We start from the raw sequence: 23,217 nt of genomic DNA, 5'->3' as shown, positions 1-23,217 counted from the left end.
CCCTACTTCTGGGTTCCTGTCACCGCACACCAGCACTTACCTAAAGCCAGTTCCTCCCTGTCGGTGATTGAACACGGACTTGGCCGGGTGCATGCAAAGCCAACTTTTATTGTACAAGGCACATCTTTATATGCTGTTACAAACTAACAGTTCAGCAGCTACAAAACTTCAGTTTCTAAGGTTACATGTTTTACATCTCCGACGACTACAGATTACAGTCTCCTCTCCCAATTTCCCTTTAACTATCATACTCTTTGTTTCTCCTCCTGCTCTCTGTCTTGCCTCTGCCAAACACGGCCTGCCCGTCTCTCCCAAGACCCCCCGCCAGACAGAGCCATTCTCCATGGTGACATTCTGAACCCCCACACTCCCAGCCTGCCGGTGGCTGGGGTATTCCGGACCTTCTCCTTCCTGCAAGGAGCAGCTTCTGCTGGACGTCATTCTTGGAAAGCCAGCAGCTGGCGCTGGCTTGCAAAGTGACCCGCAAATCTCAGTGCAGAAAGTGGGTGCCACTCTCCCCAGGGTTAGTGATGGCACTGGTGGGGGGTTTGCAGCAAGCAGAGCCACACTGAGTAACACAAACGTGTGTGCCGAGCACAGAGCCCCACGACACAGGCTCACTCAGCCCTCCGAGCTCTGCACAGTCCCAGGTGTTTATGTTCCTGTACCTTGAAGTCTGGTGCTCCTCTCTGCTCTTCCCCACAGAAATCAGACAAGGTTTAGGAGCTTTCCAGCCTGACCTCCAGCCTTTTAGAAGCTGACAGCGTTCCCCAGCAGAGCTCTGAGGCATAAAGCTTAACAACAAGTCAAGTAGTCTTGACTATGCAAACTTGTTCAGATGCAAGCATTTCTTTGACCTTTTTTTTTTTTTTTTCACAGTTTGCATTCTTGAATTGCCCAGAACATTTTTCTTTCCTGGTGATCCAGTCACACCAGATTAGTAGTGGCTGAAACACAAATTTCTGAGTCTCTGGAAAGGGTGCGCTCTGAGTGCATCCTATAGACGTAGCATTAAAACGAACAAACCAACCAACCCAACAACCAAAAAAACCACAAAACCCCTACTGCACGCACACACACACACACACAAAAAAAACCAAAACAAAATCCACAGATGTGTTTATGAAGTTGAACTCTCTCGCTTCTGGCTGTTCTTGAAGCTCTTAGGCCTACTGAGGCCTACTGAGGCCTAGGAGCTTCGGTAAGCATGAGATAGCAGCTTTAGGAAGAGCATTCTGGCTTGGTAGAAAATGTTTACATATCTTTGCTGGGAGAAGCACACCATCCTCTCTAAAAACAAACAACTCTCCACAAACTGGAAACTTGAGCTCACCGTAAACTGATACTTTCCGAACATAGTATTTTTTATTATTATCCCTTTTAATTGCAATGTCATTTGTGGAGCTGTTGAACCTCTGATTTCTCAACCATGGTACTATATCTGTCTGCATTTCCAGTATCTGACAGGTCTTGGAGCAGTCATCCTATGTATAGCCCTGCAAGATCATATTCCTGCACAGTCAGCAGAGACACCCAAGTGTGGTTTCCCTGCATACATCAAATGATTTATCCTTTATAAAGAAACCATGGTCCAGCAGGTAGTGTTACAAAGTCTCCTCCCAGGAATTTCAATTCTCGTTCATGTTTTCTCTTCAGAGGAAATGGACAAAGAAGGGACATTTCACCCTTTCTCTGTGCCTCTGTGAAACACAGCAGCTCTGTTGCAATTTCAGACTGCTCCAAGGTTAGATGTGGGAGTAATGATGCCACAACAAGTGCACACTGTGTTCACAGGGGTATTGCAGCCTCGGACCAGGCTGGCAGTACCTCGTGCTTCTACCTTAAGATGTGTAAAATCCCCCAAACCAGTACCTAAGTGGGTGGTCTCAGGAAATGTTGGGGTGATTGGGCTCACCTGGTTCTGCAAAGTCTTCTGCAGATTGGTCCCCCAGCCACCCACACTGGATCCCAGCCATGGGGTGCTGTGGGTATCGCCATCCCTGGGGACAATGGCCACGGTGGGAAGGTGTTCCAGGGGGTTCAGCTTCAGCAAAGCCTGGCACAAGGAGGGACTGGCTCTTGTCTGGGAACCTGGAAGCATTTCCAGATCTCTCTTGAATCCATTCTATCATTTAAAGCCAGTACCTTCTCCTGTAAATTGTGATGGTTTCCATAGTGAGGATTTTCCCAGCGAGACTGTATTTCCTGTTGGACAGTGTCCAGCAGCTTGTAAATTAAATTGTGGGAGGCTAGTGGGGAAACAAGCCCTGCAACCACACTGTTGCTCTCCCAGCTTAATTCAGCACAGGAACAGGAAGCAGTCATTACAAGAATAATAATTCTCAATTGCTTTGAAAAAACCCCAACTTTAGTTCCAAAATTTTACATGTTTCAGTAGATTACGTTTGGTTTGTAAATGGTATTTTGTTTTAATTTTAGGTACATAAATGTTTGATACAAAGGATTAAAAAATGCTCCATGTTCTGCTGTTCCTCTTTCCAGCAGGAGTCTCAGCATGCTACTTCCCATCTTTTAGGAACCGATTAACAATTACATGATTGTAAACGGCTAATTACTGTTTTATCTGGACATAACATTGTCTCATTAATAATGTAAACTAAAGTAATCCAATAATGGAAACCTTTCTCATGCCATTATCTCAAATTAAGATTTATGGATTGAATCAGCAAGTCATGTGCAATCAGCAAGTTAAAGCTTGGATGTGAAGTCACTCACTTCTTCTTACAGCACTAAAAGATGTGCTTATTCAGGAACCTGCCCAAGTCTCATCAGTGGTCCTGTCTAATTAAAGGAGGAATTGTATTTCACTGGAGCTGGGCGAAATTTTGAGTTTTCAACTTCACTGGTGAGGAGTAGATCTGGGAAGTCAGGGGTGGGACCAGGATCTATTCTGTCATATTCTAGTTGATATTTAGCTGATTTTTTTTTAATGCATTTGTACATTTTAAAATGTCATTCCATGAAAGTAAAATTCAAAGTTGAAAGATTATTTGCAAGCTAAAAAAACTCATCCTGCTTATACAAAAATCAAAGCAAAAACATTATGATCTTACTTTGCTAATACTTGAACTTCAAATATCTTCTCATTAGCTGAACCTTCACTTTCTGGTGAACAAAATTTTATCCCCCTGCCTTCCCCTTTCCAATCAATCTACCTTATCTCTAACTTGCTGTCCCCAACCTTTCCCCTTGTCCACGACGAGGCTACTACAGTGGTTCTGTTTGAAACTTGCATTTGGCTTCCATGTATTGGATTCTAAGTTCTGCAACATGCCTCCTTCCTCTATTTGCCAAGTTAGGAAAACAAAATATTGTCTCTGTACTCACACACGCACACACACACTCAGTTTTACTCAAGACTGGGCTAGGCTGCAAAATTAGGATCTCGGTTTCAAAGACACTGCAGGCAAAGCAAGCTCATTTCAGAGAACTAATTTGCTCTTCTGAAAAAAGGGCAGGAAGAGATCCCAATTGGCAAGCTTAGGAACACTTGCAGCATGGTTTTGGCTCAGTCATCCTCATTTGCACTGACTAAAAAGAATAAAAGCATGGCCTGCTTTTGGTAGGATCAAAGGTGTCAAAAATGGAGTAATATATTTTTATCGTCTTCTGTGAGTTTCTGATGGTTTTCTCAGTAAGTCTTGATTTCTTGTTGGACAACTTCCAGCAGTAACTGTAGTTTGTGTGTAAGATAATCTGAAAGGGTGGAAAAAAAGGAAGGAAGCTTAGTCCAGAGGAAATCCTGAGATATGGCTGAAAATCAGAACATCAGCACTGATGGCTGGAGCACTTTATGTTGGCAGATCACTGTATCTGTTTCCTTTCTTGCTGTATGTTTTCTTCTATTCAGTGGTTACTGATGCACCTCCATCCAACACCAGATCAAAGGAAAACAAGACTTGTAACAGAAATAACAAATTAAATTCAAACCCGGGCTCTCATTTCTGAAAAAGCATTGTGCCACCATGCCTACATCCAAAGGAAATCTGTACTAGGCACTGCATGGAGTGGAGATGTACTTCATTTCCATGGCCACATTTGTGCCCAAACTATCCTGGCCTCTTCGCCAAGAGGACAGGCCTCTGGCAGCACTCTTCTCCTACCAGTCCTCTCCCCAGCCTTTCAGCTAGTAAGCTTGTGCGTGAGGTTACAGTGTCTGCCTGTCTCTCCATCCTAACTTTTCGTCTTGTCGCTCCGTGTCAGACAAATTTGACCCAGACCTAGCGATCCCAAAGACATGATGAAGTTCAGTAGGATCCAGGGATGCGGTGCAAAAGCAACCGTCTCTGTTCCCCCTGTTGGTAGACCTCAGCTTTGTCTTTGTTAAAACAAATTTGGCCATGGAGGCTGTGCATTGGGAAAGACATTGGAGGAGTGCCAGGGGTCATGATTAAGGTTTCATGAGGCCTGTTGGTCGAGGAGCCATTTGCATTAGAGATGAGCCCTGGGAGCAAACCAGCATCCCCACCCCTGAGCCTCTTTAGGTCCACAATACTGGAAGTCAAGTGCATACTTACAAAACAGGTTGCGGCAGCGGTCTGACATCTGCCTGTGAATTATGAGGTAGTAGACTGGAAAACCACTCAAAACCATGGTGCATCCAATGCTAATGCTCACAGGGTCTGAGTAGAAAGACATTGCCACTGTGAAGAGGCAGATGATGGTAAAAGAGACAGGAACAAACAGGGGAACCTGGGGAAAAGAGCACAGAAGACTATCAGGGAAAACTGGTGGCTGTAGCCAATCAGTCTCTGTATGTGCCAACACACACTGTATTCATTTCTCCACCTAAAGAAGATGAGAAGAATCATATCCTGTCCTGCAGAGTGTCTCTGTACAATCGGACTGCAAACAACTGCATCAGCTTCAGAGCCCAGTGTGCCCTGTGAGGTGCATGCCTCCTATATTCATGTGCACCAAAATTTAAACTTCGTTTGCAACTGGAAGCCAAGCAGGGGAAGAAGCCACCCTACACCTCACTGCTCTGTGAATGTCCTGCTCCTGTGCATGCACACACACACACACCCCTACTTGCCACCTAAAAACTGCTGAGGGAAAATCTGAAGCCAAGAAAGTAGTGACACTTTGAATCAAACTGTTCTTTGCTTATAAAACTCACTACTTGTTTTGCCCTTCCTCCAGCTCACCTGAGACTTACAGTGACTAAACCAAGACAAACCAGACTCTATCTCTGTAGTACCTGCACCAAGAACATGAGATTCAGCAACACCATGGCAAAAATCAAAGCAGCACTCAGCACTTCAGGCATACCCTATTGGGTGAGCCAATTCATCTGGGTTATTTGGAGAGCAAATAGGAATACTGCAGTAAATAATAAAACTGTGAAACAATCCCTCTGTCTCTGGATCCAAACTCAGCCAAGTAACTTCTCGCCATGGCTGGTGGAATGAAGGAGCTGCTCTCATCTAGGGTGACAATCTTTACCAGTAATAAAGATTGTATTTTGGATGCTCAACATGCCGAGTTGGAAGAGATCAGTTGCTCTAGGTGTGGCAGGCATCCAGCCACCAAACTTAGGTACTCTTGTTGTCTTTCCAGCCGGAGCATCCCCTGCCAGCCATTCCTACATGCACACAGTCACACTGCACATCTGCTTGAGAGGTGTGCGAGCAGACTGCTCCCTCCTCCTTCCGCTGTTTTCTCACCGTTTTTAACCCAAAATGCCGTAGAGAGTTTAAGCACCAGCAGAGTCACACGCATGTCACGCTCCGTTCTCCACCGGGCAGCGGCAGGGGACGGCCCGTGTGCGGCCGCTAGAGCGCAGCACGTGCCCGCGCCACCTGCCCGCAGCCCTTCCCTCTTGCACAGAACTGATAAAAACTGGGGAAAAGGCGGAGGGAAATCAGCCCAACTGACCAAAAGGCCAGTATTTCCCTCCCTCGCTCAATCAGCATTTAGGACCCGCTAGAAGTCTGAATCTCTGTTAAAAAAACAAAACAACCGGGCAAAATCTCAGCATCTGAAAGCAGCAGCAGTGCCACCCACTAATAAACCTCCCCTGAGAAGCTTGGTTTGAAAGAAAAAGCAAAAATGTATTCAGTTTGGTCCTGGAGGAGTACACGAATACAGCCAACCAACAAACTGGGAAACCTCAAGGCCTCTGCTAAATGCAAAGACTGAGAAGAAAAATTACCCCAAACTTTGCAGGAGGACACGCACAGCTCATGGAGGAGCCCTGCGGGCTGCAGGAAGTGTTTCTGACCCCTGAGCTCCTCACTGCCTGGTGCCAGCAGCTCTGGAGGTCCTCTCTCTTCCCCGGGAGCTTCTGGCTGGAGGCACCATGCAGGGGCGACCAGAGTCAGGAAAAAACTGCGCCCGCCTCAAGCACTGCCCCAGCCTGATACCTTCTGCACATTATCCAGCAGTGGGAAATGTGCCTGAGTGCAGGAAAGCTGCTCCAGCAACCAGCTCCAGCATCCCCTGCTGACATGAGGAAGATCCCAGCACCCAGCAGCATGAGAAAGGCCACAAAAGGGGCCCACTGCTTTACAATAGACAGTATTTCTATACCAGCAGATGATTCCTCCCAAGTCAGATTTTCTCCCTTGACCCCTCTGCCCATGCTCCTTTTTCCCCAAGCCTGATACACTCCTGCTTCTCACAGCTAGAGCTGAGACTTAACTACCACTGAAATAACATCCAGGTAAGAGTCCCTCCTTGTAGCCCACAAGAGATGAGTGAGAGCACTGCTTTCTGTACATCTGCCAGCTCCAAGCCTGAAGCTTTGTCCCCTGTAGCAAGCAGTCTGGTGACTCCATGTAGAACTGGCTTTATAGGTTTTACCACATCTGACTGTTTGGGCACATCAACCAATTTCAGGAGCTCCCCATATGCATTACTAAGCATCAGGGATTGAGACCCCTTGGAGCCTAAAGGGCTACCATGGCCATGTAATGCTGTAAATTAGCAAATCAAAGAGAGGAATGACAGGCCTGCACATTCTTGGCTGCCAGGTGTGTGCTGTGCATTTACCTTGAAGGGGCTGTGCAGCTCTGGGTGACGGTGGCGATGGACGATGAGCCCGAGGGTGGCTAATCCTATGAAGAGCCATCGGGAAAAGCTGAAGAAGTTCAGTAGATGGTAGATGTCTCCAATGCACACCATGGCAGTGACCAAAGGGAACTGAGCATTGTGAACATGAAATACAGTCATTAAAGCCTTGCTATGGTACTCTGATTAGGAAGGGTAATACGGATCACCTCCTCCAACTCCCCTGCAACTACTTCACAGCCCCAACATTTTGGAGGTCAGAGAACTTTACAAAACAATGTCACAGACTGAAGGCAAAAGACCTAAAGGCGCTATTCTGTAGTGCTACAGAAAGGAGTGATCATTTCAAGATCAGTACCATCTTTGATGCTTCATGTTCAAGACAGGGCAATTAAAACATGCATGATCCAAAAGCCTGCACTGCTTGTACACAGGCTATCTATAACGACATCTGCTAAGTTTTTAGTAGGTCAGCCAAGCTGCAACAGGCACTGCAGCACAGTTAGGATGGAGCTGGACCACTGCCATAAAAAACCCCCCTGAACAAACCAAAGTATCAGACCAGATTATCTCTACAAATGCTCATTCCTTGCATTTCCACCACACCTGGGAATTTTCAATTTCCAAATAGCAAAAACCAGGCAGAGGTGTTTTCATAAGGCAATATCAAGCAACACCTGTGGCAGATGGTAGGGACAGTACTTTTAAAAAAGCTGTCTAAGGTTATAAGGCAGGGACTTCAAGGCTGTACAGTTGGGTATCACTGCTGGCTCAAGGGGACTTAGTACTTTCCAGCCATTTCCTGTATCCTGCCTTCTTTATTTTCTAGGGGGTAATTTAATGTCTCAACACCCTTTAAAACTCCTCAGTTTAACCAGTCTTTGCAAGAGAGACAAGACTGCAAATGAACAGAACATGTCACACAGCCAGATCTCCTTACCATTAACATGACAGCAGGAAGGGGTGTATGCCGTCGAATGTGGATCATGGAGAAGAGGGGAGGCCACTGTCCTTCCCTGGAAGCCACAAACAGAGTCCTAGGAAAAGACAGGCAGCCCTGTGCATTAACATCCTACATCCAGACTAGAAATGAGATCAGTCACTGGACTGACTTGAGGTATCAGGGCACCCTCTCCGTTTCCCAGCACAAGTCCACAGTTCTGCCTTTAGCTGCACCTTCAAAGAATCATCAAATGTCTTGGGTTGGAACCCATCCCCCCTGCCATGGGCAGGGACAGCTTCCACTTTGGGGGCATTTGGAAGAAAACCCCGAGGCTGGGTTCCCATAGCTCTCCCAGGACCAGTTCAATGCAGTGCAGAGCCCACCATCAGAACCACTGGCAGTGTCTCCTTGGGTGCCTTGTTAGCAGAGACCTTTGGGCACGTCCAAAGTGACCATGAATGATCTCAGGCTGGAAACAGGAGTAAGAAGGTCTCTTGCCATCAGAAAAGTAATTAATCTTTCCAGTGAAAAGGAAATGGAGGGATTACAAACTTCAGTCCTTAATAAGAGAAGCTGGTGAGTTTATGGAAGGGGATTGTGAGTTTTGAAGCCTATATTCTTGTGTGTACATATATAGAAAATACAAAGTGCAATCTCCTCAAATGGCAGATGATTTCCAATCCTCTGGTCAGCTGCTGGAAAATACAGTTTGTCATACTGCCAAGAGGCTAGCTACACACAAGAACAGCTACAAAATGAGAGCAGAGTTCCTTGCTTCCATCCTTCTTTGACTCATGAAAGAGCAATTAAGGAGAAGACAATCACATCCAATTTTATAAATTTAATATCCACAAACAAACCATGCCAGAGCATCAGCTGGGCTGGAGCAGGGCCCAAAGCAGCTGGGACACAAGTGTACAACCAGTTTTATTGCTGTCTCTGTGGCTTTGCAGGGGTGTGGCTGGCAGGCAGCCAGGGAGGCCCCATCAGTGTTTATATGGGCTTTCTGCAGTGATTATGTTAATGATGCCAGGATGGGGAAGAGAAGGTCGATAAGGGATGCAAAGAACCTCTGCGCTGTGCAGAGACTTCTCATCCTCAAAGAAAACCACTATCTAGAGCAGCTAATGGGAAGGATCATCCACACCTGTATTTAATACAGGACTTCAGGGTAGTGGATCAGATAATTCATTAGCTTTCATGCTATGAAACATTCCTTTCAGATCAACTGATTTTTCCTTTTGCAATCAAAGCTGTGAAGCAGAACCCACCACAGAGTTTGCTCAGCTCCACAGGACCAGCACAACATCCTTCTTCATAAGGTCTGCCCTCCTCTCCAATTTCAAGGCTCCCATAAGGACAGGGACTGTGTCAGACATTGAAGCTGGCAAGTTAATTTTTCCATGGAACAAAGCTTTTCTTATTGCTATAACAAGACTTCTTGAACCTTGACTATTACTTTAGGGGTAGCCCACCCCAATGATATTTCACGGACTTCAAAGGAAAGTCCTCAAGGGAGAGTTTGCCTAGAGAGCCTCACAACAGAGGGACCCCATGCCCTGCAGCAGCACAGCTGAGTGAACCCAGTGAAAGAAGACTCGGTCTCACTGAGCAGCTGCCAACATCAACAAAGCCTTTAGTTCACCAAAAACATTGACATTTCAATTTAAACTGGGGATTTAAACTGAAGGGTAGGGGAGAAGATAAAAATCTTTCTTTGTGACCAGACCTAGATACCAAAGTCTGGACCTGGCCAGAAATAGAAAGAGTAGACACTTAGCCAAAAGGGACCATCCCGTAGCTGACAACTTGGGAGTCAAAAGCCTTATTTTTCCCACAAGAGTGGCTAAAATGCCACCATGTGGATGGGTAGTTGCACAGGTTGCCAGTGCTTCCCTCTGATTCAGTAAGCCAAAAGCATAATAGATCCTTAGGGATGTGACCTTGAAAATGTGAAGATTCCTCCATTCATGGTTCCAAAGCAGGACAGTGCGACAAGGACAGGGACCACGGAGATCAGGCTTTTGAAGGCTCGCTGCACAAAGCTCTGGAGGAAGAAAAAACATGACTTGAGGAACATGTGGTGATCTCTAGGTGACATCAGAGTCAAAAAAACCCGAAAACTTCTTCCATTGAAGGAGTGATATATAAGTCATAAATCTCACCTTTTCTACTGTCATCTGCAGGTTATTTTTCATTATCTTTTAGGCACAACTAGATGAAGTTACTGTTGCCCAGTAATCAAGAAAAATTACAAAGCAATAAAGCATTTTATAGGAAAATCATCTCTGAAAGACTTGCCATGACCACAGCATAAGCTGGCCACACTGAGGAGATAACAATAGCAATGACAGCTCACCACAGCCACAGCAGGAGAAGCCAGAACATCTTGTGTTCCCAGGACTGTGTAATACGAGACATTGGTGAGCATGTACCCCACAATTACCGTGATCACAGACACGATGACAGCCAGGGGGATATTTCTACAAGAAAGGAGAAAACACATACGCAAAGAACAAGCTGCTATCCCTTGTTATGCACACTATTACTGCAGATTTTATCTGGTAGTACGATTGATTGCAGTCAGGTGAACCCACAAACATATTCCTCCCGTACTGCACTTGGGAAAGCTGTGCTACCCCCGAGGCTGGTAACCCAGGGCAGCTTCCTCCCAGCCTTACCGTTCAGGTTTGACCAACTCTTCACGCACAAAGCTGGTCTGAAACCTGCACGATGGGAAGAGATGGGGTGAGAGTCTGAGTCATGCTGAGGGCACCTGTCTGCTGCTGTGACGTGCCCTCCTATCGCACCTACCAGCCTGAGTATGCGAACATGCCTGCATAGAAAGCCAGGGGGAGCTTATCCAGAACCAGAGACTGTCGGTCAAAAGCATCCTGGAAGTGTTCGGTGTGGCCTGCAGAGGAGATAAACAATGGACACAGAGTAGGAAAATGTCAGAGACAGGCTTTCTTCCCTGTAGGATAACATCCCTTGTATCGCTTGCCCAGACCTGGGAAGAGTGTGATTTTCTTGGAGCCAGGTATTCAAATTCATTTCATTGCTTTAATTTCAGTGCTGTTGCTGATATGTTTACTTTCCTACAGCGACATAAAAAAAAACAACTATACCTTGTCCGGCTACGGAAGGCATTTCAGGAAGGGCAACAACAGTAGCTAGTTGTTTCCAACAGACCTTGCTATGGGAACAGGAGATCGTGGAGATGAGAAGATTGACGTTGTCCTCTCCTTTCCTCAGGCCCAAAATTAATTTGTTGGATTGACCCCCATGTTTCGTCCCCAGCCCCCTCAGCAGCTGGACACGCACTCCCCCTTTGATGTGGTGCAGCCAGTGAGGCGGCTAACTCAGTTCTCACTATGCTCCCTCCTGTTTCCTGCTGCTGGAGCACTGACCCCAGCCCTGTGCCGGCCAGAGCATGGGAACCAGGCTGGAGGAGGGGACAGGAGCAGGGAACTGCCAGTCTGACCCACCACCACTCACCCACAGGTGAGTGCAAAGCAAATAAAATTTTCAAAGTAGAGGTGTCTCAGATATTTACCAAGTCCCCTAATTTTCCTTCCAGTTCTCTACTTGAAATAATAAACCAAAACATACCAAAAAAAAAAATCAGAGTCAGGGTTTTCTCTAAATAAAAAAAAAAAACACTTGGGGAAGAGACAAATGCTGAATGGCCTCCCATTCAAACACAGTCAAAAAGAGCTGCATTCCCAACATTTTCAAATCCAGGTAACCCAAGGTTCAGTTCCACGTCGATGTTCAATTTTTTATAATAAAGTCTTTTTAAGAGTAAGAGGTGTGAAGCTTGCCCAGTTGGGCTTCACCAGGCAAGGTGTGACATGGCATGGAGCATACAAAGTCAGGCCACTTCTATGGAGGTGCTTCTGCAAGAAGTTCAGTGACGAGATTTGGGCACTTGGGTTTGAAACGCTGGCCCAGCAAGTCTCTAAAATAAGCCTGAGCCAAAGAGAAGGTAATGGCAGAGGAAAGGACAAAAGTGCAACCAAAAAAAGCAGCATAAGGCAGAGGAATTAGGCAAAATTATTCAAAAGCACAAAACTGATTTTTAAGCACAAAAAAAAATTCAAATTGAAAATAGGTTTGAAGAAAACTAACCTAAAATATAGGAGTGGGCCTGTTGGGGTACTTTTTTTATGTTCTGAAATGATGGCTGGTAAGTGATGGTGCATGAAAAGGATTTATTGCCTGCAACGCATTAATGAGCAATTTACAGTCCCCCATGAGTCACATTAAATACAGCCTGTCATACTGGAGTCTCTTGGTGAATTCTCCCTCCAGATGTCACCTGCACTTATCCTCCCCACCAGGGGACAGGTGCCAGGGCTCCAGATTGTCATTTGAAGGCATTCCTAACAATAATGGCTCAGGATTCCTAGCTGCAGGGCAGTCATTTAGTTCAGAGGCACTGCCAGCCCAAGGGGATCTTTGCATGTTCAAAGGAGCCAGCTCCAGACATCAGAAAGAAACATGAACATGGAGCCCACTGCCTGTGGTGTTTTCTCTGCAGAAGAAGGTAATAGCATGAAGAGGGAGCAGGCTTCATCCCTTGAGTGGGAATGCCTTGGGCTCTTCTATAAACCGAGGCTTGGATTAAAGCCAATACTCTCGTATTGTTCACACAAGATACTACTGGTAGGGTTTTCCTCTCCCACTCTGCATGTGGGCATGAAATCCTGTACCAAGATCATTGTAAATTCACTAAATTACCACCCATCTCAATCTGGAGGTAAAAAACATTAGCTTAAGCCACAGAAAGGTTAGAGATGTCATTACCAGGGCTCCACTGAGGGCTGGTAACTCATTGCACAGTGTGACTGGCTCAGGGGATGCTGTCACATCCTAAACGTCTATCAAATACGTGCTGCTTTGGAAAGATTTTGAGCCACACTGGAAACAGGCAAGCCTGACTCCAAAGAAAGACCATCTGCAGAGGAAGGCGCCTGTATGACCCCGGGTAGGATCACACATCCTCTGGCACTAAGACCCACTAAATTTTGGAAAGCACCACCCAGCCAGGTGCAGCAGCGCAGTGCAATGATGCAGCTTGTGCCAGCTACACCGGTCTCAGCTCCCAGCTAATTCACATTGTCATAGGTTAGCAAGCTAAGTCTCAGAAGTGATATTCTTCTTACAGCTTCCTCTACGACCTGACAGAACCTATCAGCTGGCCAGTTTGAATATGGACAATTGTTTGAGCCACTTAAAGTTGTGACCGCCTCTGTGATACACACTTAAGAATAGAAACCCTGAGGCAGAGGCTCTCTCTTGTTTCCAGTGCTGGGACAGGTGGCTGCGGGCCCCATGCGGGGTCAGCGGGCCCGGCCAGGCCCTGCTTGGGCCAGGCTGGGCCACTGCCATCCTGGAGCTGATGGGCCTGTTCCAGCCGTGGAACCCCCCCCACAGCAGGGCTGTGGGCAGCCGGAGCAGCTGGGCTCCCCCCCCCTCCACTTCGATAAGCCACGTTCCAGCCACAAGGCCTAGGTGAGATTAACCCTTTTAGTGCTGTGAAGAGCTAAAAACCTGAGAGAAGAGAAAGAGGAGATGCTTAAAGCTGAAATTCTGTTGTAAAGCTATGATATATCTGAGTACCCGTTGTAATTTCAAGAAGATATAGAGGGTGGAGTGTTCAACTCGTGCTTGTTAACAAAAGCACCCGTGCCGAGATAGGCAGATGCTGACGCAGCTGTAATTTCATGAGAAGTTTGGACAGGGAGAGATGGAATCAATGAGGACTTCTGCTCCAAATGGGAAAGGAGAAAACCTCAGTTCCTAGAGATGATCCCAGAGATAGTCCTAAAGATGACGATGAGGATGACCCTTTGCTCCCAGGGAAGGAGGAGGGCCTCTGTTCTTAGAGATGAAATGCTCCCAGAGATGGATGAAGAGAACTTTTGTTTCTGAACGGCTCAACCTTAAAATTGTACCCCAAAAACCTTCAAGAGTGGACCCTCGAGAGCAGTTGTGGGAAAAGCTGCAAGCTGGGGGAAGGGACTCACATGCGAGCAGAGAGACTCCTCTTCCTAAATGGACTGAACAAGGTTATTGTGGAAGTGGTAAACAGACTGAACATCTTAAGGGTTGTCTTTTTACGTTGTCAGTGGGAGAAGGGAAGAAGGTGGGGAGAGGAGAAGAGTTCTGAAAGTGTGGTATGATTTTTCTTTTCTTCTTTTAAGTCTGTTAATAAACTTCTTTATATTCTTTCAAAGTTGGTGCCTGCTTTGCGTTTCTCCTAATTCTTATCTCACAGAAGGTAAACAGTAATGAGTATTTTGGACCAAACGACTACACTAAATCAGTGTTTCCGCCCAGTTACAAACCCAACCCGCTACAACATCCAGCACATGGACAGAGAAAGCTCCTGGCAGCTAAGTGAGCACTGCACTTGTCACTTGGGACCGATAAAAGCCATGACGAGGGGACCAGCGAGCACCTTCCTTCAGCCATGCAGCAACACCTACCCTGGGCCAGCAGCATCATCCCTGGCACGATGATGAGTGCAAGAGCCAGGAGTTTGACAACAGAGAGAGCCGTCTGCAGCCGTGCGCTCCAGGTGACACTCCAGGAATTGAGGGTGAGGACCGTGTCTGGAGAGAAGACCACACTGCTACAGCTGCAGCCTGTGCTCGACACACACAGGAAAAAATACAGCAGCTCTCCCTGCCCTGGGGATGCTGGGGGAAGGCCGCATCTTTATGCCTTAGAGAGGATGCCTGGGGTGAGAGATGTCAGAAAACATTACAGGTGTGGTCCAGCATACAGTGTTTAAAGAGGGAGCTGAGTTATGTTCCTAAAAGGCAGCAGGAACCGGGTTCCTGCTGGGTGATCCACACCTGCCTGGGGGAAGAGTGTGGAACATCTCAGCAGCCCACTTTGCAGATTCCCTGTGCCAGTCCACACCAGTCTGGAGCAGGCAGGACAGCTTCATGGGCTGGATGCATCAGGGGAGGAGTCCAAAACCTTGAGCCTTACGCCCACAACCCATGTAGCTTTTGCACAATTACACATGGAGAGTTTCTGCTCCCACACTTGGCAAAACCCCCCTACCTAGGGCTCCAGCTGGTCAAGAGGGAGGCCCATTCCCCTTCCTGGAAAATACAGTGGCCCAACACCATCACCTTGAATCGGAATATTTTGGGTGGCCAAGGAGGTAAGACAGGACTCCTATCTCACGGTTGTGCCAGGAAAGCCCATAAGTGCTCCTAGTCCAGGGCAGAGAGGCCAGGATGGACAATCCCATAAGTGTTAGTACTTACAGTAGCCCAGGAGAGACACGAGCTTCACTGCAGGCACAGGGGCAGCACAGGGGGCAAAAAATGGCTCCAGCATGTAGCGTCCAAATGCCAAGGAAACCACAGCACTGTTGGCAGGCCTGGATGGGGAGTGTGGGGGGAACCAAGCACAAACTGCTCTGAGGATGGCTGAAAAATGGCATGAGTCAAAACTGCACTAAACTTGGGAAGGGGAGCAAGTTTCCCCACCTGGCTTAATCCTCTTACCCACGCAGATGGTGAATTCCCATTGAGTTTTTCTCATAGGTTTTTCTCAGGAAATGGGTTAAAAACCACATGCTGCAAAATGATTAATTTCCAACTTGAAAGGAAAAGTTGAGATTAATCATACTGAGCAAAGCAGCGTGGTTCATATGTCCTGCTTCATCTCAGCTTACATGAAGGATACAGGTTATTGAGAGGTGAGGACTTCCTTTTTAATGTTAAAAAAAGAAGTAGCTCACAATTTTATAAATTATTTAACTTGGGACTAAGTCAGAAAGTTGTCTCCACTTTCCGAATCTGGAAAAATCAAAGAAGTTTCACACTGAAAACAGAAGACCTGAAATAAATCTGGCATCTATTGTCAGTCTCTGAAATACACCACAGCTCTTGGGGGATACCATCTGCCAGGGCAGAAGAGAGCTATTCTTCAAGTACAGAACACATTTAACATTTGTAACGATTTCTACTTTGCATCTTCTTCCTTTTATCACTGAAAAATCTTTTAAAATCATTCAACTTGTTTCTACTCTTTCCTTTATGAACTGCCTGGACTGTTACCTGGCACCATAACTTTAGGTATTTTAAATTATCACTGCATCCAGGAAGAGACAAGCAAACCAAATCTCTTACCTGATAGCAAAAAACTCTGCCCACAGGAATAAGAAGCTTGGCAGAGGCCCTAGTGTCTCCAAAATGTAGATATAATGTCCTCCAGACTTGGTGATTCTTGTTCCAAGCTCTGCATAGCACAAGGCACCTGGAAAAGTTCAGGTAGAAATGTACCGAGCAAATAATCCCATGGATTTTCTCTTTTCTGTGTGATTTTTCAGAGATTGAACAAATCCATGTAAGATAAGGAGCGAATGAGAGGAAGAGAAAGAGATTTAACAGAACTACTTTTCCCTATTTTTGTGTACTGCCGTGTTTTGAAGTAATTGGCTTACCTGTCAGGTGGAAAGAAATTGTCTATTTTGTGGTTAATGTTACAACATTTCCATGGAAGCTCCGCAGAAGGGTGTGTCATAGAAATGCTGCACAGAGCAGCAAGAAGTTTCCTTTGAAAAATACCCTGGATTCTTGCTTCTCCTCACAGTTAGACTGGTGAAAGGGTGCTTACAAAGCAGCTACAGCAGCTCAGCCACAAGCCATGGCTGAACTGGTCATCCCAATCATGTTTTTAATCCCAGGCCACATTCTCGTGTTCTTATCTTGCATCTTCACATAAATCCCTTCCCTCCTTTGAATCCAGTTGTGACATGGCCATGCCTCCAAGCCCCATAGCAATCATGCCACATTCAGGTCGTGCAGGATGGTGACAACCTCAATGTTTCCTGCCTCCCTGCTGGAAAATTTGTGCAGAATTCCTGTTCAAAGCATCAAATATAGGCAGACAGCCCATTTCATTTACTCCAGTGGGTCCCTTGAGACATGCATGCCTCAAGCATGCATGTAAGTGTGTTGCTGAACTCATGCAATGGACTTGTATATATGCTCCAGTTGAAAGAAAAAAAAAGCATAAAAGAAAGCAGGCCTTTTAAAATACTGCAAAGAAGTGTCAGAGAAATCATATGGGGAGGTCGTCAAGCTGATAAAAGGGAAGAACAAACCAACAAATCCAGCTACAAAATGCAATAACTTGATAAAGAGGCTCCCAAGGCCCTTCCAGCAGAGTGTATCAAAGGATGCTGCAGAGGGAGAAACCTTTGCAAGTGCAGAGCTTGGCTATGTGATTAGCACACACACTATCATTTACTGCTCTTCTTGGTTAAAAGAAACACCATGCTCCCGTTATATTGTAAGCTTTCCTTTAAGCAGAAGTGTATAATTCACCAAACGACCTCACAGAGGTTGCAATGTGAAATATTGGTACACATATACTAAGAGAAAGAACAACTTGTTGCCCTATTAACAATTGAATGTCTCAATTTCTAAACTTGCATGTACATGTCACAGTGTCAGAGTGGTTTTTTTCACATGTAGTATTTCTCCTTGTTGTTTTTTTCTTAAGTAAGTTACAACAGAAGAAGAATGTTAAAGTCACACACTGTAATAAGCATCAGATTTCTCTTCTGGGCTGGAAGAACTTGCAGTTGTCCTAATAGCACCTTTAGAGAGTTTCTGGGGTGGTGATGTTATACAGTTAATGAAAGAAACTAAAAGTCATGTGTTTTATCCACTGTAACTTTTAAGAGCTATGTTATTTCAAAAGAAACAGAATGAAACTGCCATCCAAAAGACAACCTTCGTGAGAAAAGACTGGTATTAAATGACAGAAATCAATCCAACAGTAACACACAGAAAGTGGGGCTGATCTGCTCCATCTCCTGCTCCCAGGCAGCATCAGACATACCCACACCATTTCTGACAGACACCCAGACACCCACCCCAGGCTGGTGCATACCCTGCAGCTCCGCAGGCATTCCAGTTCAGTGCTTCGCTATTCTCCCCGACAGAAAGGGGATCCCATATGGCATATTGGGACTGTCCCTTCCTGCCCCCTTCACAGTGTCTGTGAAAAGCACAGCACAGCCCTCAGATTCCCTTTTAGGTGCCTACATCTCCTTTCCACCTTACAGAAGGAATCCCCACATTCTCTCCCAGCTTTCCTGGCGGAGACCATGCTGCCTCCGTTCACAGTCACTGTCACTCCCTGACTTCTTAAACCTTTGTTGCAGTAGGAACCAGGAATTTTGGGTTTATTCATCTCCCAACTTTCTAAACATAAAAATGTGCAGGCTCCCCTCACTTCCCAGGTGCTTAAGCAAAGGCTGCCAAAGCCCACCACTCACCAAACATGGAGAGGAGCCCACAGGAGAACCAGACGACCAGGGAGAAGCCCACGCTGCCAGAGTTTTTCAGTACTCCTTTGGGGGAAATAAAGATGCCACTGCCAACCATGCTGCCAATGAGCAGCGAGAAAGCCCGCAGCAAGGTTATCTTTTTCCTCAGGAAGATGGCCTCTTCTTTCTTGTCTTTCCCCATGGCTTTTGTCTAATCACAGGGGACGGTCATGCATTCAGGAGCTACAGTCTCCCAAGTTTCCTCAAGGTTCACCTGTAAGACAAGGAGTTAGGGTTTCGAGGATCTTCTTTTCTGGACAAATTTTTTTTTCAGTAACCTGTTAAGAGCTGTTGAATCTGTTCTCCTCAGCTTCAGGAAGCACCAGCCAAACCACAGGTGCATAGAACGCCCTTGGTATCATCTCTCTCATCAGTACAGCTCCCAAGAGACACTCCAAGTGTTTTCTGCTGCTTCTTCTTCCAGGCACCACATGTTGCATGCCAGCCACACTTCAGGATGATTTCCAGATTTGACTTTGATCAATATCAGAGTGCCCAGACTGGAACTGGCCAGCTTAGGGTTAATTTAATGCGACCTAATACGGGGGTACATTGATTTCAGCTCACTGGCAAAAAACAGATTTAAAGTTGCCAACCTAACAATCAAGACCTTGAGAACCTCTGAGGTTAGAAAAACATTAAGCTGCATTAGTTGGTGCACAGAGATGATTTAAGCTTTTTGAACTTCCTATCCATCCTTGCTGAATGAACTAGCCCTGATTGTCTCCCTAGAGCTCCATTTTATCAGTGTTTCTTAATACAGTGACAAGCCTTTTTGCTTTCAAGTATTGAAGAGGCAGGAATAAATACTGTTTACAATTGTAAGACAGAACTTAGTCATTACTAACAGACATGTCATTTCTTCTATTAATATTAAAAAATTCTTGGTAATAGCAGCAGTGAAGTTTTTCCTAGAAAAGAAGGAACTTCAGACACTTCAGGGATCATGAGTTGATCCAGATTCAGTTCTCGCAAAGTGCAGCAGCCTCTCCCTTCCCCTCCTTTTCTCTCCCATCTCTATCACTCCTAAATTGGCAACTTCACCAAGAAACTCACCTTTTGTTTAGGAAGGTAACACGAATTCAGGTCAGTTACTGCAGCCTAATTTGCTGCAGCAAACAGGTCTCTAGTTTTCCTAATAGCCAGGTAGATGTTTTACACGGGTAATTATCCCTGGCAGAGCAGGCAAGACAAGTCTGGAGTAGATAATTTGGCTCTTGTCCGGCCTCCTGCCACACATCCCCAACAATGCTCACACACCCAGCTTCAATGCTTTTTTCATTATTCTAACACAGTAAATTGCATTATGGTGAATATTTGCTCCAGCCCCATGGCTGTATATTATTGCAAAGCTGTGCTTTACATGAGACCCTATTTTATGGGTTTCTTGAATAATTTAGTAATTGCAGTGGTGTGTCCACAACGAGACAATGGTCACCTCTAGAAGCAGACCTAAGCAGCCAGAAATTGCTTTCTTGGTAGAGAGATGGTAGAGTTAGATTCCCTAACTTTGAGGGGACCATTCTTGTTACAACTCACCCACAATACTTCTTTGCACATGCCCTGTGCAAACTCAGTGTAACCAAGGTCTTTTCTCCCCCACCCCCAGCTCTTTTCCCACCTGGAAGCCGGCAGGAGGAAGCAGGGTTATCACTTTCTCTGCACACATACGACAAGCACATGCAGAAAGCCCTTTCTCCTGCCAGCAGCACGAGCTGGTTTCTCTGAGATTGTGCCAAGCCTGCACAAGCATCTTCTCAATCAAACCAGCCAAGTCTAGTTATTAAACCTCTAATGAGTCCCGGAGGACTCTTTACGGCTCAGATGGGTCACGTCAGCCTCGTCTGGTCCCACAGAGCTGCTCCTCAGAGTCCCAAAACCTCACAGGGCTGCGGGAGACAGCAGCTATGGAAGAGCAGGGAAAGACCCCTGGGAGCCTCCCAACCCCTCAGCTGCAGTTCCCTCAGACACCAATTAATTACCTTAATGTGAAATACCAATATCGTCTGGTATTTCTCAGCTGAAATGAGACCCACACAGCATTCATTTGCAGGCGTGAAGCACAGAGCCTCACCAAACTGAACCGAGATGCTGTGCACAGCTATGTCTAAAGCACTGTTTGGAGACAATTGAAAGTGCACTTATCTGTTTGGCTGCGTTTTAAACAAAGCAGGTACATTTACAATCCATCAGACTCCCATTTCTTGCTGGGATCCCGAAGCAGCAGAAGACAGAGTCTCTTTGCAGAGTCTGAAATTACACAGAGAGAGCAGGGGAGGAACAAAAAAAAAAGGAGAGATCAAATCAAATTTACAGGCCAGGTTAATGATCCAAAGTAAACACCAAACTCCGTACTTCTGTCCCCATGCTTTTTTTTTTTTTTTCCTAATTTTAATACTACTGCCATGCAAAAGTACGTGGAGATAAAAGAGTCCAGTCCAGTAAATTTTAGAAACATTAAATCTATCAGTACTTTTTCCAGAAGTGGTTGAAGGAGGGGGGGAAAAAGGCGGAAAAGGAAAAAAAACATAAAGAGTAATAGAAAGCTATTGAATAGAACTTCAAAGAGTCACCTAGCAGAGCCTACAGAGCCCAGAGAGACCATTCCTGCCTGCTCTGCTTTCCAGCAGCTACATTCCAGCACCAGGCACATTAAAATTCAGGGATGTTAATCCTTGTGGCAATGCTTAAGAATATTCACAATGTGCTTAGCACAAAGGAAACAGGCAAAGCTGCTTTTTGTTCGCCCCTTTGACTTAAACGATAGGCTGAAATCCTTCTTGTCCCAAAATGCAGTACCTTTACATGAGATAGATCATCAGTCAGCAGGGCTGGAGAAAAACATTACTCAAACCTATTTCACAACTTATCACACATACTGGATCTTTCCTCCCTCATTCTTCATTTACACTGGCTTTATTGTTGATTTGGGGTTTTTTAGCTGTTAATCTTACCTCACAAGCACTGGAGCATGGACAGAGAGGGAGAAGACAGGCACAGAGAGAGAATCATGTCTGTTATTCGTAGTGTTGTCTAGAAGCCCCAGCCAAGAGCAGGACCCACTGTGCTCAGCACAGAGGCAGAGTGGATGTTACTCTGATGAAAAGTTAGTGAGATAAACAAGCAAGCTGGAAAAGGAGAGGAGGGAGACAGCATCATTCTCAGCTGGGGAGCTGAGACCTAGAACAACGAGTGACTTTCCTCCTCCTACCCCGCAGGAAGTGGGTGGCATCCCTGGGAAAACAGACTGTACCTCCAGAGTCCCACTTCAACGACCTACCCCCCCAAAAAACACCCCAGCTACTAGGGAATATTCATAAATATTTACAGCTGTGTTTTCTTTGTGTCCTCAATCAATATCATACAGCCAAGAACAGGTTAACCCCTTCGTTTTCGTACTGCAAGAATGCAGGCATCAAGCTATTCCTTGCAGTCTCACTATTTTTTCTTTTTTGATGCCAAAAATGCCATTCCAATTCAATGACTACCACAAGGCACAGAATCTAACTAAATAAAATCAGCAGTGAATGGGAGCTTTTTTATTCATGCATGAAAGTAACATAAATAAGCTTTAATGAGGCTGATGGTGGTCTGTTCTGGGAACTCAATCAGAATATCTATTTAGGAGACCTGAGAGATGTTTGTTTATAGACCAAAATGAACACGAGAAACAGGCTGAAAGGACAAGACGTGAAGCTCAACTTCTTTTCAACTTTCTACAGCTGGTTTGCCACCCTGGATAAGAAACCAAAAGGAACAGTAGTTAATAAATCAGGCTCAGGTTTGCAGCCCCAGATGTAGTAATAAATCCATGCAATTGCCTTAGGTGTAAATGTAAAAATAATTTCCATTGGCTTCTTCTACAGAGTTTCACAAATATCATCTTGTGAACTGTCTATCAAAAGACTACTATTTCCTAACATTTCTGTCTTAATGAAAAATTTTTTTTGCCTTGACAGCAAAATTGCTTTTGGCTCAGGTCACAGCACTTCTATAATCTCATATAGGCATTTCCAGTTACCCTTCAGACAAGGGTAACTTCTTCTAGAAAACAGGCTGATGGTATGGTGAGTCTGGACCTCTTAGTGATATGAGGATGACCTTTCAACTGAGAACTTAAAAGTATTGACTCCACACTTTGGCTAAAAATTGGACTAAACCAAGAGCAAGGTTTTCAAGCAGCTAAATTCCTGTTGGCTTCAGAGCTCCTTCCTACCAGGATTTATATTCTACATCAAGTTTAAAATTCTTCAGAACAACCAGTCTGACAAAGCAGACGTTACAAATGGAGATGTTTTATAATAGTAGTGCTGATGGATTTTCACAGGATGCACCGATTGTATAATGTCATCTTATTTTTCTAGGCATCCGATTATAACGCACCATTCAAACTGCCACAAGGAACTTGCACTTCTGTGTATCCAGAACTGATTTCCCATTTATGTTGTTGTGCAGGAGCATTGGTCCCTTCATGAGTATTTCTTCCTCACATGTTGCCAGTGACACGCCAAACACAAATCTGGAGAGATGCACACCTGATTAAAAAAGACTCCAGTCTTCTACAGCACCAGCTCTTAAAGACTCTCAGAAGAGTGCATTGGCATCCCTGCGTGATGAACTAACACGATTCCTCTTTCTTACAAGCAGGAGCAGGGAATACCCAAAGCATTTGCCCCCCAGCCCATCAGGTCCAAAGGAGCAACAACACCCAGAGCACCAGGCACTGGAGCACAGGAACCCTAGGCAAAGAAGAAAACAAAACACTTAACAAGACACTGTCTCACATAGCTGTTCTTCCTGAGGCCAACATCTTGGCTCTACATTATCTCTAGTGGGGCACAGTGCAGGGAAGTGTCCTCAGAGCTTTGTTCTT

At 45.5% G+C, this 23,217-nt stretch overlaps 1 protein-coding gene across 2 annotated transcripts; it reads right to left on the bottom strand.

Annotated features, from left to right (window-relative positions):
- Window positions 1–88: 88 nt before the first annotated feature.
- On the bottom strand, window positions 89–21,552 carry LOC121672754 (cystine/glutamate transporter-like). Of its 2 annotated transcripts, none has more exons than XM_042045551.1 (13): window positions 21,299–21,537; window positions 18,294–20,594; window positions 16,135–16,261; window positions 15,265–15,380; window positions 14,470–14,595; window positions 10,790–10,889; window positions 10,657–10,701; window positions 10,335–10,458; window positions 9,919–10,022; window positions 7,973–8,069; window positions 7,015–7,164; window positions 4,539–4,713; window positions 89–3,717 (listed from the first exon to the last, which is right to left on the bottom strand). In XM_042045551.1, the coding sequence occupies exons 2-13, from the start codon at window positions 18,484–18,486 to the stop codon at window positions 3,653–3,655; spliced, it is 1,422 nt and encodes a 473-aa protein (XP_041901485.1). In that variant the 5' UTR covers window positions 18,487–20,594; window positions 21,299–21,537; the 3' UTR covers window positions 89–3,652. The 2 variants fall into 2 exon arrangements, with proteins under 2 accessions (XP_041901485.1, XP_041901486.1); XM_042045552.1 differs by having other exon boundaries at window positions 3,645–3,919; window positions 21,299–21,552.
- Between the last annotated feature and the right edge of the window lie 1,665 nt (window positions 21,553–23,217).

This window comes from Corvus kubaryi, unplaced genomic scaffold, assembly GCF_017639235.1.
Source record: "Corvus kubaryi isolate FWS band 111438036 unplaced genomic scaffold, C.kubaryi_AGA036_p1.0 64936, whole genome shotgun sequence".
Taxonomy (NCBI): Eukaryota; Metazoa; Chordata; class Aves; order Passeriformes; family Corvidae; genus Corvus; species Corvus kubaryi.
The sequence above is the reverse complement of the archived record's forward strand: the minus strand, read 5'-3'. Positions and strand labels throughout refer to the sequence as shown.

Bases quoted from the DNA above. Each gene is read 5' to 3' on its own strand.
- LOC121672754 (XM_042045551.1), bottom strand. From the start codon at position 18,486: ATGGGGAAAGACAAGAAAGAAGAGGCCATCTTCCTGAGGAAAAAGATA. The intron at 10,890-14,469 runs GTAGGTGTTGCT...TCTCCTCTGCAG, and splicing joins GATGATGCTGCTGGCCCAGG to GCCACACCGAACACTTCCAG. The intron at 7,165-7,972 runs GTAAGGAGATCT...CACAATGCTCAG, and splicing joins TTCCTGCTGTCATGTTAATG to TTCCCTTTGGTCACTGCCAT.